We start from the raw sequence: 14,515 nt of genomic DNA, 5'->3' as shown, positions 1-14,515 counted from the left end.
AAACAGAGGCGATAATTATAACTGTGTAGTCCAGTAAGTACCAAGTAAGGAATAACTAGGAACTAGGAATTTTGGTCTGACAAATCCCCTCTTAGCACTACAAGCCTTTGTAATGAATGTGGAAGGAATGTGGCTGATGGCTGTAGGAGTAAATTTAATGAACTCCAGCATCATTTAATATGAAAAGGTAAAGAAATCCTGTGAGTGCAGGATAGGATAGACCCAGCCCCTCAATCCTCACAGTGCCCTCTTTTTAAATACAAATACAATACAAATGTTTTGAAGAACACCCACTGCAGGTGTTCCACAAAAGGAAAGGACAATATGCAAAAAAATTATAAATTGGGTGGTGGGGCCCTGGTGTTGGGTTTTAAGAGGGTCAAACTTTATCACCTACAACCCAGGTCCATAGTACTGCCTTGGTAATAGCAGTATTGGAAATCAGTAATTTTATGTGACAGCTGCCACTATTGACTCGAGGACACGGCTCGTGGTCCACCATCCTGTTCCAGACTTTACTATCTAACGAGTTAGTGACATTCACAGATGAACGTGTTCATATCAGGTGACTATGAGCTTACTATGATCTATTGGCCATTTTTTAGGCTTTACTTTCTGAAACAATATCAACTTTTTGTGAACAATTTCTTTTACTAAAATTAGCAATTACAAAATGTGTTTTTTTATTTTTTTCTTCCATGCTATGGCTTGCTCTGGATAAAAGAAAGGGGTTAAACTTTATTTGAACTAAAACTTAAAAACTAGAAAAGAGTTGAGAATAAAGTAAGAGTGTCTGTGTCCCTCTCAGGATAATTTGTGCTTCATCCTCAGTGCACACAAACCTCAGTACATTGCAAGTTACAAGATGTATCAAGAGCCATTTGAGATTATTATAGCACTTAAGAATCTACAGACATTGAAGAAAAAATATTGTAGTGACTGTCTATCAGCAGTAAAAGCCTGCTGTGGAGGCAGACCAAAACTATACATGTACAATGTATCCATTTTCTAAAGAAGATCAAGTGCTAGAATGGTACTTTGTAAGTGAATAAGAACACACTTTCCAGGCTATGTATATATATATATATATATATATATATGTGTGTGTGTGTGTGTGTGTGTGTCAGCATTTTCGTTGACTAGTGGTTGTAGGGGCACCCCCTCAAAAGAAAAAAACCTAAACAGACAATAGGAGCACTAAGCACAGTGTAAAATAAGGTAGCCAAACAAGCTTGTTTCTAACAGAACTGAATGTCAGCCCAAAAATGGCAATTAATGGAATTAACTAAGCTGTTTAACTATTAGAAGTAAGTCAAAAGAATATTTTACCTTCACTTTCCAGAGTAGAAACTTTGGTAGGGAAAATGTATTACTGCCCACAAGGGGTTGTGGGCAGTTAATATATTTTATAAATAAGTGGCTGAATGTGACGCCAAGCAACAGGTCGGGCAACAGACCTCAAGGTACACAGGTTTACTGTTATGTTCCAAAAAAACTTTTGGCTATAAACTGGACCACAACACCCCATACCCATGAGTGACTGGTGCTGCGATAAGAACATGAAATTACTGCTGCACCAGGGAAAGGGACTGAATTAAATGGTTCTATATACAATGCAAAGCACTATATAGATAAGTAATATATATAGTAAAGTAAAGGTAAATAATTAAAAAAATGTAGTGACCATGTATTTACTAAAGGTTGCTGAGTGTTTGCAATTATCCTTTTCTAATGGCATTTGCACCATTACGGTAAGTATTAGTATTCATGAACGGCGTTACAGTTTTTAGTTGTAATATTGTATGATGGATGACAATGCAGGAATTTGGAGCGGGAACACTTTATATTAATGCTTGCAATAAACAAATTAAAGGCTCATTTATTGTAGGGATATATTAATTTACTTTATAAAATTCTGCTGATAGAAATAATTGAAAATATGTTAGCAACTTCAGAATAATTAATCTCCAATCCATTAGCACAAGATCATATTTTTAATCCATCTCTAGTATTATACTGTGCTTAGGCAGAAGAACTTTAATACTTATCTATTAGTAGAAAACCTCTTGGTTGTATGTACCAAAATGACTTCACATTCTTTCTGTAAATCAAGACAATTGTCTTGTTATAAAAATCATCTTTTATTATTTACATCTTTAAGCTATCTATGAGTATAGCTGATCTGATCAAGTGGGCGAGGTTTGTCATTTTTGTGTGATTCTAGACAAATGCAGCACATGGAATAAAAGTAAGAATGAAATGCATGTTAGATGTGTTGATACCTAAATCTGGGAATCTATAGCCTACAGAGCAATATTTTTATGTTAGGCGTTTCCAGAAACCCATTTTAGGAGCAACCATAGGATTAGGTTGGCCTGATGTACCAGGCAAAAAACTAAATACCATCTGTTTGTTTCAACCTAAGTGTTTGCATGATGTTACTTACTAATAGGGTTTAATGTGTGGATTTAACACTTTAGGAGTGCACCTGCCATGCGCATATATACAAGGCAGCTACAACCAAAGTTCTATTGGACACAACCCCTAGTACTGTAAATTACCCGCAGACTTTCTGGCTGGATTCCCAGATGGCAACCCTGTATGCCCATATATTACCCTTTGGTAAATATAACACTTAGGCATTCAGTTTTGCATTGTGGGAAGTGAGGAGGCTTTGTTCAGCATACGTGGGGCATTCTGGAATGAGGGAATAGGGGCCACTAAGAATTTTAAAGGTAAGCCATTGCACTTGTAACTCTACAACTAAGAACTTAGTCTGCTTTTGCAAGATATACCTCATGTGTACCAGAAACCAAAAAATTCTTACCTTAGCTGCAGCTTCCAGGACCTACAGTGAATGGTTAGATGTCTAAAAGCTCTAAAAGCAACGTGGCCACATGATTTGAATTACAGAGCCAGAATATTATATTATTGACATATCCTTCCCTTTAGCAATGATCATAGTACCAAATGCTTAGCCTTTCGGTAACTAAATCAGCAACCCCCGGTATTCTGTTGAAACTATCTGCAAAGCTTTCAAAAACTTTTGAAGTGTTGTGCACTGGAAACTTTCTGGTTTCCTAGGTATCTAATTTTTCTAGAGGAACCAAGTACAAAGGTACCTCGCCGATGAGTCTTCATGTCTGATTGGTGCAGTAAACTGTGATTTTACAGCACAGGTATACTACGTACAATTTTCAAAGAATTTATGCAATCTATCCAGATATTTGGATATAAGTAGCCTGATGCTTAGGCTTTTAACTTTTGGAAGTACGATTTTCAGCCCAGGTATCCTACTGGAATGCTTCCTGCAACAAAATGGCTTTGTGGACTAGTACTGCAGCAGGCAGGAAGCATGCATGAATCAGGAATAGGGTATTTTAGTTTATTCCACCAAGGTAAAACACACATTTAACTTTTTCCATAGAGCTCTGCTTCAAGATATACTTGGGGCTTGATTTCTTTGTCTTGATTTACAATTTCATATTTTGAGAAAACTAACCCTTGAAGTGATTCCTTTTTTCCATTGCAAGGGTTAAAAAGTTTTTTTATTCTAGGAATAGATGGAAAAATTAAGTAAGTTTTACTTTACTCCTTAGTCCACCAGCAGCTCCCTGACACTCCGATTGCGAAGTGTGCTCCAGCACTCAGATGGGCTTCCTCTCGTGAAGCAGGACCACTGTTCCTGCAAATAGAAGTGGCTTTGTAGACTGTGGTGGGGAGGAAGCCTACATAAGCTAGGAGTAGGTATATCTGCTTAAGCCTATGCCCTAAGACAAAACATGTATTCAACTCTGGCAGTGGAGTTCTGCTTTAAGCTATACTTCATATATGATGACTTTATTGTCTTAGTTTACAGTCACATTTCTCGAAAAGATGCTGTTGGCCTTTAAAAACATATCTATAACAGCATCTGCAGTGGCGTAATTATCCTGAATTAACCATTATGAGCCAAATGGCTTTTTTTTGTCAAGCACTGCTAGGAGAATAAGGAGAGACAAGTACTGCCATACACTTACGGTAAGTACATGACACTTACGCATTTGCTTGCTCTCCTTTGGCAGCTGCATCTTGATAGTCTGGCTGCTTCCTTCAAGGACAAAGACAAAACTCTTCACTTCCTTATCAAAGTCCTTGAATCAAATTAATAAAAAAATATAATAAATTAGCCATCAAATGCCATTAGAAAAAACACAGAGCAGAACGGATCAAAGAAGACTCTTTTTTTCATCTTCTTAGAATACTAGACATTAATCTCACAGTGATTTTTTTACAGTATTCTTTTTTCAAACAGAAGATATTTACATGTCATCGCTTCTATTGAAAATCCAAACATCAAGGGGTTTAATCCTTTCTTTAAGACTAAAGGGAGCAGCCATGCAAGTCAATCCATTATGTTTTGGTGGCCTAATGTGTATGACTGATGGTGCAGGTCTTAAACTATATGTCCCATCAAAGATCTTTTTTATTTAGTTTTTGGTTACTGTCAACAGACAGGAAGTGACAGTAAACCATCAACAGTTACACATACAAATGCATGGTATTAGTATTGGTATGGTAGGGTTTGTCATTGGGCAGCATGGTGGCCTTTGCAGTGATGGGTCTATGGTTCGAATCTCGGCCAGGGCAAATAAATTTGCAGGTTCTCCCTTTGTTTTGGGCTTCCTCCCACGTTCTAAAAACACGCAGTGAGGTTAACTGGCCTCCCCCCAAATTGACCTTAGACTGTGTAAATATCATGACTACAGTATGGAGATTAGATTGGGAGACTTTTTAAGGGACAGCTAGAGATATGACTTTGGAGTTTGTAAAGCGCTGCATAACATGTCAATGCTATATAAATTCTGGAAAGAAATATTAATCTGTCTAAATGCATTGAGCTAAAAAGAGTCTCTCTCCTCATATTCTCACTTTCCCTTCCTTACAGATGGCCTGACCTAAACTTTTATGCACATGGCATTGGTGGTGCTGTATTTATTAGCATCTGGCCAAAACATAAATTGCAAATATTGATAAGACAGAGTAACTCCAGAGATGAGCCACAAAACTGATTAAAGGTCCGAGACCTGTAGTAGAAACAGTGGGGTTGATTTACTAAAAGAATTTAGGCTGTTCACATTGCAAAGTGGATTATGCCCTTGCAAGGGTTAGTTTCACCTAGCTTAGTAAATGAGATGAAGCGCTGCTCTCTTCAACCATCCAATCAGCTTTTTTTTTAATTTATTTAATGTAATTGGGTATTCCTTGCAAAGTGAACCATTACCACATTTACTAAGCTAAGCAATATATCTCCTAGAAGAAGATAATTCACCTTGGTAAATGAACAGTCTAAATTCTTTAGTAAATCATCCCAGTACTGTACACATTTTCAAACTAAATTTAATTAGAAAAATATTCAATGTTATTCATTTTATTTTGATATTTATTCATATTCTAAATAAATACAATGTAAAAAATGTGTGACGTTTGTTTTGGTCAAAATGAAAACATTTATAAATAAACCTCCTAGTTTTTTCTTTATTTGTGGTCTTCCGCCTACCCTTCAGCCTGGCATCAAAAGTAAATTTGACAACTGGCATTGAAACACCTAAGCATTGTATTTCTGTTAACTTTTTTTAATATTTATTTTTGTTATCTGAAAGTGGAAATATAGGGGACAAATGGTGCACACTCCATAATGCAGTTCACCGAAGTTTTACTGACTGAAGACTTTTAAAAAAATTGACTTACTTTCCAGATAGATGACTGGCTTCCTGAGACTTTCCATTTTGCCACAGGATCTTTTCCTTGAGCACTGAAGATTTCAACATGTGCTCCCCCCTAAAAGAGAGCAAGTAAAGATAGTTTATTGAATTTGGTGTAGTTTATGGAATGTAGACATGTAGGTATATAAAAAGACTTCCATTTATTCCAGTTGTTATTTTATTTCAATAAAGACAATTAAAAGTATTTTAAATATTACTTAAATTATACATATGCAGGCTTCATGCACACCAGTATACAGGGTGGAAAAGGAAGCAACGTAAAAAGTCAGGCTTAACACCATTGCATGATACTATCCAGATAATGAAGCTTGCCCATTGGAGGAAGTCATCCGAGACAGCTTTGGTGGGGGGGGGGGGCATTAGGCTGTAACACCAGCCATAAAAAGAATATTTGCCCCACCAAATGAGTTTACACAAAGCATTTTCTAATATTTCTTTCATGGTAAGGATAACTACCTATTTACATTACTAACTTCTATTGTGAACTGTGATGGAAGTACATAGATGGCCTCATTAGTGAATTGCTGTTTCTTTACTATCCAATTACACTATGGCCTAACCCTTTACACTTTGTCTGTAGTAAAAATAAGACGTGGTGAGAACTTAACATACTGTTTTGTAGGTGTTACATAAGGCAGAATTACACAATTATTTTGCAAGTAAAGATATTTATAAATATGAATGAATATGAACATTTAGCTGTCCATTTGGCTTTTTGCCTGAACATTTGAAGATAGATCTATTATCTTTTGACTAATTCAATTATATTATATTATTGGCATTCCTCTTGGAGAAAGTGAATCAGTAGGCAAACCAAATGGAAAAAAAAATACAAAAAATTATCTGACCCTCTTTAGTGTGGAAAGCCTTTTGACATTTTCATATAAAAACTTGCCTTAAAGGGAATCCATCCCATTGGGCCTGATTTATTAAAGCTTTCTAAGACTGGAGAAGATAGACTATCATGGGTGACCCAGAAAACCTCAAATGCATACGGTCCAGAACTTAAAATATTTACCACATAAAAACAAATGCTTTAAAAAAAAAACTCTAGGTTTGCTTGATCACCCAGGTTCTCACATGAAGGTCTATTTTCTTAAGCCTTGGAGAGCTTTAACAAATCAGGACCATTACATGTACAAGCTATCCAAATTATTTTCCATGCACCAGAAACCTACAGAACCCCCATCAGGGCCAAGTGATGTCTTCATAATTCCACCAACCACTTTGACTTTGAAATTGGATTGTTGAATGGCAGAGTTGAGGCTTAGCTCCAATGGGGCTCTAAATCAAAGCAGATATTGGTAGGGTAGTGAACTATTTATCAAGTGTTTATATACTTAATGCTTGTAACAGATTTCCTTTTTAGAATCCAAAGCAAGAATTAATTATAGATATATATATTTTATTATATTATTATTTATAATTATTCTCCCATCCTATTGTGTGTAAATTCCCCCACCTTCTAGATTGTAAGCTCTTCGGGGCAGGGTCCTCTCCTCCTGTATCACTGTCTGTATTCGTCTGTCGTTTGCAACCCTTATTAATGTACAGCTCTGTGTAATATGTTGGTGCTATATAAATCCTACTAATTAATAATAATAATAATAATAATATTTATGGTGCTCAAATAAATCAATTAAGATCTGTTCTTCAATTACTCCATTGTTCACTTGCAGAATGACACAGATAATCTGATAATCAGATTGGTTCCTACAGGGAACAATTCCTATTCCATGCATTTTAATGTATTAGACTTTTTTTCTTCATTTCCCTTCTCTAAAAAACTGGTGCGTCTTATGGTCCAGTGCGTCTTATGGTCCGAAAAATACGGTATATATTTCAAGTTTAGATGGTGGAATTTTATTTTAAAGAAAATTGATTGGTATTACATCAATAGAAATTCACTAAAGTGAAATCCCACTCGCAATCCCCCTCTTTGGTTCCTCTCTTTTGGTACCATCCATAATTTCCTTGCTTGTTTAGTTTCTTTGTTTTCTCCTGTTTGTGATTTTTATTCTCTTTGTTCCCTACCTACCTATGGCGCTTTACCCCCTGTTCCTATTTCCTATTCCCCAAGATATGTTTATTTATCAAATGTTTTCTTCTGTTTAATATTTTTGTATTGTCTTCTTTTTATATAAACATATTTAAGCAAAAAAATATGCTATCAAGCAATGCCTGATTGGATTGTTCCCTTAGCTGTCAAAAATTGTTGAGCTGCGCATGCACTAAAGGCTTCCCTTGCGGTTGCAAGAACTGAATGAACTTTAACACATGTCATCCCAGGCCAGCCAGTCAAGATGGCCAAAGCTCTAAACAAGGAAGAGAAGAAGAAAGTAACACCTGCAACAGAATGAAGACAGGTTAGTATACACTGGGCTTATTTCCCCTTTAACCTAATTGCAAGTGGAGAACATTCAGGTCACTGTACTGTCTGGCTGTGTAGAGACGTAAAACTTACCTTTCCTGCCACCAGTTCCTCTGACCTTCTCTGAATCTTGTACACCAAGATTAGATGCCTGGTACTCCGATGCATGATGTGGTTCTTCCTGCCAGTCCCAAATTCACTACAGATAGCCGTCGTATTCAATTGTATTGAATTTGAAGATTCTTTCGGCAGCCATAGCTCTTGAACAAAACAAAGATCAGAGGAAAGGGCAGCAGGCCAGGTGGGCATAAACCCTTCTTTTGCAGATGCTGCACCATTTTTAAAGCCCTAGCAATGCAACCTTAACACTATCTTTAATTTCTGACACAATTAAGACACTCGGATATATTTTCTCTTTTGGACCAGTCAGCCTTTATTACTCCTACATTTTACACTGTGGCTTCGATGAACGAAAAGCAACAGCATAATTGTATGTGATGGCAAATAAAAATATCTATTTGGAAAAAATGAGGCACATTATCCCAGCAGGGGCCACTAATCCGTAGGACAGGCTCTTCCAGAAGATCACACGGCTTGCTACAATTTATACTGTGAAGGGGTGAGATTTTCACAGTAACAGCTGCTATAAAAAGGAAATTGGGGATATTACACAGGAACCTCCTGGCGCCTATAACATCTGGGAATGCTGGCTGGCAACCACATTCTTGGCTGTGGAGGAAATCAGGTGTAGGACTTTATGAGCAGCCAACACTATATAGCGAAATATGCTATTCTCAAGCGGCCCAAATATAACTGTTTCCTTAGAGTAGCAAAAGAGAAATTAGAAGTAGCTGCGGCAATATAAACTTTAGTAATAACATCTGATTTATTTATAAAGATCGCTTTTGTCAGGAGGTTATGGTAGATGCTAGATTGCTGAGCACTTATCTTTAAAATTCATGTTGCCTGGCTCCCATTTAATATAGTACTTTGACTCACTGACCCAGAACCTCTGGAGACTGGAGAAGATAGGCTAACATGGGTATACCAACAATCCTGAAATAGATTTCCTAAAATCATTTCCTATTATTTGGCAGATGTCAATCCTGTATTAAAACCATACCAGGTTTGTTGGATCATCCAGGTTTCCCTTACATTAGTCTTTCTTCCCCATTCTTGGAGAGCTTTAAAAAATCAGGCTAAGTCACCACCATCCAGCACTTAGAAAGAAGTTTAGCATGGAGGGGTTTGAAACCCCTCAGTGAGACGGCCATAATAACAATGTGATGTTTATGGAGGTAAACTTCTACCAAATCAGTTTTTGATGTGTCTGCATGATAGCACATGAGAGCAAAAGGAAAATGGGTGCAACAAAGTGTAAAAAAAGCAGGAAGGGGGTGGGATTTTCATTTCTAGTAGATCTTGTATCTTCATGTCGTAGTTCCTAATCAGTAGATCAGAGGATCAGAAGATCAGAAAAGGCCAGCTTTTTCCAGGTGAGTCAACCTTCTACTAGAGCTGCAATGACATTTACCATGCTTCTCAGTTTTTTTGATAAGTATTCTGTATATCTTTTTTTTCACTTCACACTAGAGAGCATAGACTCTCATGGGTGAACCTGGGTGATCCTGCGAACTTAGACTGGATTTGGCCCAGCATTTAAAGTTGTTTCCAGCTTAAATCAAATGTTCAGGTTCACACATGATAGTCTATCTTCTTCAGTTTTGAGGGCTTTAATAAATCAGTCACATTTTGTGTACATGTAGTCCCTGAGTTAAGGACATCTGACATACGGACGACTCCTAGATAAGAACGGGGCTTTCCTGCTCGTTCGTGTGAAGGACGGAGGCTTGATGGGGGGGAGGGGGTGGTTCGCATGATTTGCAGAAGAAATCTTTTGCTGTTCTGCAGCCTCTTGTATTTCTTTAATGACCAAGACAAACTCTGCAGTTATTTCTTTTTTGCATATCAAAGCACAGCTTGCTCCAGAAGTTAATAAATGTCTGGGCTCCATAAAGTTTTTATTTTTCGCTTTGTTTGTGATTAACTCACAGTATGGATTTTATACAGTAACTGACACCACACTGCCTAATAATATGTTAAGACAAAGATCTGTCCTAATTGCATTTACTAATATAATGTACCTGTTCCGACATACATATATTTTCAACTTAAGAACAAACCTACAGTCCCTATCTCGAATGTAACCCGGCACTACCTGTATAGTCTAACCTGTTTCTTTTCCTCTCTCATCACAACCAAAACTTTTTTCCAACAAGCCTTCGACCCCACCTGTTGACTACCAATGGTACATATTTTAATAAATACTTCATATTTAGCCGACTGTAACAAAAATACATTTTTTAAAAAAATGTTCACACCAAAAATAAACAACATTTTAAAATGCAAAGTATGTAAAAATGCAGTTTCTATGGAAGAGAGACATTAGTAAAGTGTAAAGGGATAAAAGTTTTAAAATATCAAATATTGCCACTAAGAGCAATATGGAAATAGAGAGCTGTGTTGAACTAGCGTTAGCCTCAAAAGCATAATAATCCTTTTAAAAAGTGAATGTAAATAGCCCAAACCGTTCCACCTGAAATCTTTCTTATTATACTTTGCTATCTGAAAATGGGCACACAAAAGATTAAACAAACACAACATGTTTACCCCTCTAACGACACAAGCATGAGCCTTACCGCTCTGACATATTGGCTATGAAAACAAAAATTAAATATTCACCAAAAGCTATTCTTGTTCACAGATTCAGATCATTTTTTTGTCGAATTAATATCATTCTGTGCCAAAGGCAGCAAGCCCTAACTGGGCAAAGGCATAACAAACGACACTGCGGCTTATTCCTCCCTGCCTGGGTATTTCGCCTGTGTCTGATGGCCATGCTGTTATTATGAAGTTTAAAAAAAACGGAATAGGTGTTTTTCTGTTTGTGTAATCGCTAAAAGCAATTTTCTGTAGTGGTCCAGCGATTTTAAGAATATTTGCCTCGCTCTGAGTCACAGGCACCTCTGAACTGCATCTATCATTACCATTTTCTGCTTCAAAATCTTATAGAAAAATAATCACTGTTATGTTGGGAGCTCTTTTTGTGTTCTGAAAATGCTTGTTTATAGCCGTTTGTTTGCTCCGTTTCCTTTTGGCGTTTTGTGTCTAAAGCCAGTCATAATAATATTGCTGTTTTTTTAAGACAGGAACTAGTTTAAAGTTAAAAACAAAAAATATATTTGTTTTATGTCTTAATAGTACTTTTATTTCTCCCATTGTTTTAGAAATCTGTGTTTACCTAATGCTCATAAATACATTTTATCCTTCATAAGAGCTGCATATACCTAATTCCTGTGGCTACAATTCATGCTCCTTTCAGAATGTCTTCATTTGTAGCCACCCCATTGGGCTGCAAACAGCTGCAATTACACTCACAAACAAAATACACAATGCAAAGAATCATGGGACCTGGAGTTTTCTTATAGGTAGGATGCTGACATTGCAGGCGCCCTACATAAATCAACACTTTTTCTAAGCATTTTTTTTCTGAAAACATATTTCTAACATAACATACTACTTATATATGATTGTGTGTTCTTGTTGTTCTTTAATTCCTAATGCAAGTACTGTGGTGTTATCTCTCCTCTACCTTGTAAAGGTCCAGCCCCATGACACACCATGACAAAAAACGATGAAACCCCCTCATTGAGTTTGGTATTTTTAATCTTTTATTAGCAATATTTTTTTTTACTCATTAATGATTGCATACTTCATTCCTTAAAAAGTTTTGGCTTTAGATACATTTTAGGAATATTGATACATTTGTTAGATTTAATAGTAGAACAATCCTACGATATCCAAATTTAGTTATTTTCATTTTACTTTGGCTGCTGCTAGTTTTTGTCCCATTATGGATATTTCTAAAAACTGTCCTAGAGAGACAACAGGAAGTCAGAGGTAATAGTCATGTGATAATTTTTGATGCTAAAAGTTGTGATAAACTTTTTGGATTTTCAGTAACTCTCTGTTTTTGTAAACATTACCAGGGCAATTAGAAAGGGTGCATCTCCCCAGGAGGGGTACAGACAGAAATAAAAGCTTGGCAGGGGTTTTAACAACTTCACACAATTAGGGGAGCCCAGATGCCCACATACCACCCTTGAGCGCCTGCCAACCACCAAAGCCTATAAATCACAACACCCCTTCCCCTCACTGTTTCCTCTCTGACTCCACTTCCTTTTTGTCCCTCTCTTATGACCTTCTGACCTCCGGCCCCATTTTTTAAACACAGCCAATCCTGCCCTAACCTCCCCAAACTAACCATCCCCCATTAACCCTTCCTAACTTGGGCCCTGAGCCCCCTCTTATGTCCAACCCTCCTCCTACGGTCACAGGCTTGGCTCTGGGCTTCTCTTTCTTTCTAAACTACAAACAAGAGTTTTTTCATTTAAAAAAAGATTAAATTAAATTTTCATTTAATTGATTTTATATGAATTATAAAAATGATCTGATCTAATAAAGAAGACCCCCATATAATTTGTTTCCTGTTTCAATCTTGCTTTAAGGTTTTATTGGGAGCCAGGAGAGGAATGTTAATGTCTGTGCCCAGACCCGTAAGAGATAGTGGTGACATGTTAATGAGGTCCAAATAGTTCCTATTTTGTTCCAGTTACTAATGAGTGTTAATTGTGATGTGGCCACAAATAGAAAAGAGGTATTATTTATTTATCCCAGCACTGGGCTTAGATCAGAGCTGCAGAAATGCCTGATGCACTAATGGTTGGAAAAAAAATTCCCTGACAATCAAATTGTCTGGTAATGGCCATGGCTGATGGTTTATTCAGAATCTCTATTATCACTACAATTTATCTATGAACAATGGCTCCATACTCCCATTCCTGCTAAATTGTCTAACCAATGCATGCAGAGCAGGTTCTGCTGGTTAAGTAGTGGTGGTTGGAAAGCTGTGGGTTCCTCGGTGCCAGAGTATGGTAATGCTGATGGAGGCCTGATGACTCAAAAATCATGGAACTTCTGTTACAAGACCTAATGTCATTTGGAAGGAAATTAGGTTGCCCTTTAAGGATGGTGACCTCTTAATACACAAGTATTTGTAAAAGAGTTTTACCCCCCACACATGCTATTTTCCAACCCCTGGCTGTGCCCTTGCCATCCGGACCCACCCCTGCTGAATCACATGCAGAATTTTGCTTTCGCTGTTGCATGCATTAATGATACCCTCCTATCCCTGAGGACTTCCTGGAAAGTGCTGCAGAAAGTGCAGTGCTAACTTTCTCCTGCATGGTGCTCAACTGCACAGTATCACTGCTTTCCCACCCTGCCACACACAAACATATAATGCCACTGCCTTCCTCCCTGCATAATATCAATATACCATGTACAAAATCACTGGTAGACCCCTGTGCGGATTGCCCACTTATTTTTGCACAATGCCCCTGAAAATCCTACAGGTACTGCCTTCCCACTCCCTCATCCATGCACACAGACTGTGGCACTGATTTCCTCCCAGCATAGTGCCAATGATACCCCAGTGCACAAAGCCACTGGCAGCTCACTCTTGCACCACCAACTCACTTCTGCACAGTGCAACTAAAATTCCACAAAGTTGCACTGCTATCCCACCCTTCCCATACACACAGACAGTGCCACAGAATTCCTACCTGCATAATGCAAATGATGCCTCCAAACACAAGGCCACAAGAGCTCCCTCCTACACAGCACTACTGATGTCCTCAATGTACAGTGCCACTTACACCTAATTTATTCTTTTTAAAATGTCATTAAAGTAAAATAAATCTGTCAGAAAGGAAATGTGAGGGCTGACTTTGCTGACCTCTCTCCTTCTAAAATGCTTTCTTTATATACTGAAAGGTTTCACATACCTGATATTCATTTTTGAACATGACGATGCTTCCACCCGAAAGTATCTGCTGAATTTTTCAAGATTAAAACTGGGGAAAAAAATGAAACTTTGTCACAATCTAATACACATGTAACATATAAATTACATACAATATTTGAACTGTATAAATATTTTTAAACATAACTAAATGGTTATGTGTTATTAACAAATACAAATCTGTATTTTGTCAGTTGACTTTCTTGTCTGTCTATTTATATTTATTAATGCATTATGATTTTTACTTCTGTAAAGTGTTGGTAAATAGTGGGTGAAAACACTTACAAATAGTCCACTATATATATTCCATGGTAAATGTATGCATGCTAAGTAACTTGAAAGTATTACATACGCAACTGTCGCAAAGCTCACAGTACTCCCCTAACAAAAACTTCAATAATACTATCCAAATTCAGGATGTTTGTGAAGGTTTGCGTTTATCACAGTATTATATAT

At 37.2% G+C, this 14,515-nt stretch overlaps 1 protein-coding gene across 1 annotated transcript in view; it reads right to left on the bottom strand.

The window, feature by feature from the left end:
- Positions 1-14,115, bottom strand: part of CFAP20DC (CFAP20 domain containing) — a 173,803-nt gene extending 159,688 nt beyond the window's left edge. The window contains exons 1-3 of the mRNA XM_072421219.1: positions 14,043-14,115; positions 5,731-5,820; positions 4,040-4,133 (exon numbers count right to left, since the gene is read on the bottom strand). Coding sequence (XP_072277320.1) covers positions 4,040-4,133; positions 5,731-5,820; positions 14,043-14,063 — 205 coding nt within the window. The 5' untranslated portion in view covers positions 14,064-14,115. The remainder of the gene's footprint in view (positions 1-4,039; positions 4,134-5,730; positions 5,821-14,042) is intronic.
- Between the last annotated feature and the right edge of the window lie 400 nt (positions 14,116-14,515).

The sequence above is a fragment of the Pyxicephalus adspersus genome, chromosome 8 (genome assembly GCF_032062135.1).
Source record: "Pyxicephalus adspersus chromosome 8, UCB_Pads_2.0, whole genome shotgun sequence".
Classification (NCBI taxonomy): Eukaryota; Metazoa; Chordata; class Amphibia; order Anura; family Pyxicephalidae; genus Pyxicephalus; species Pyxicephalus adspersus.
The sequence above is the reverse complement of the archived record's forward strand: the minus strand, read 5'-3'. Positions and strand labels throughout refer to the sequence as shown.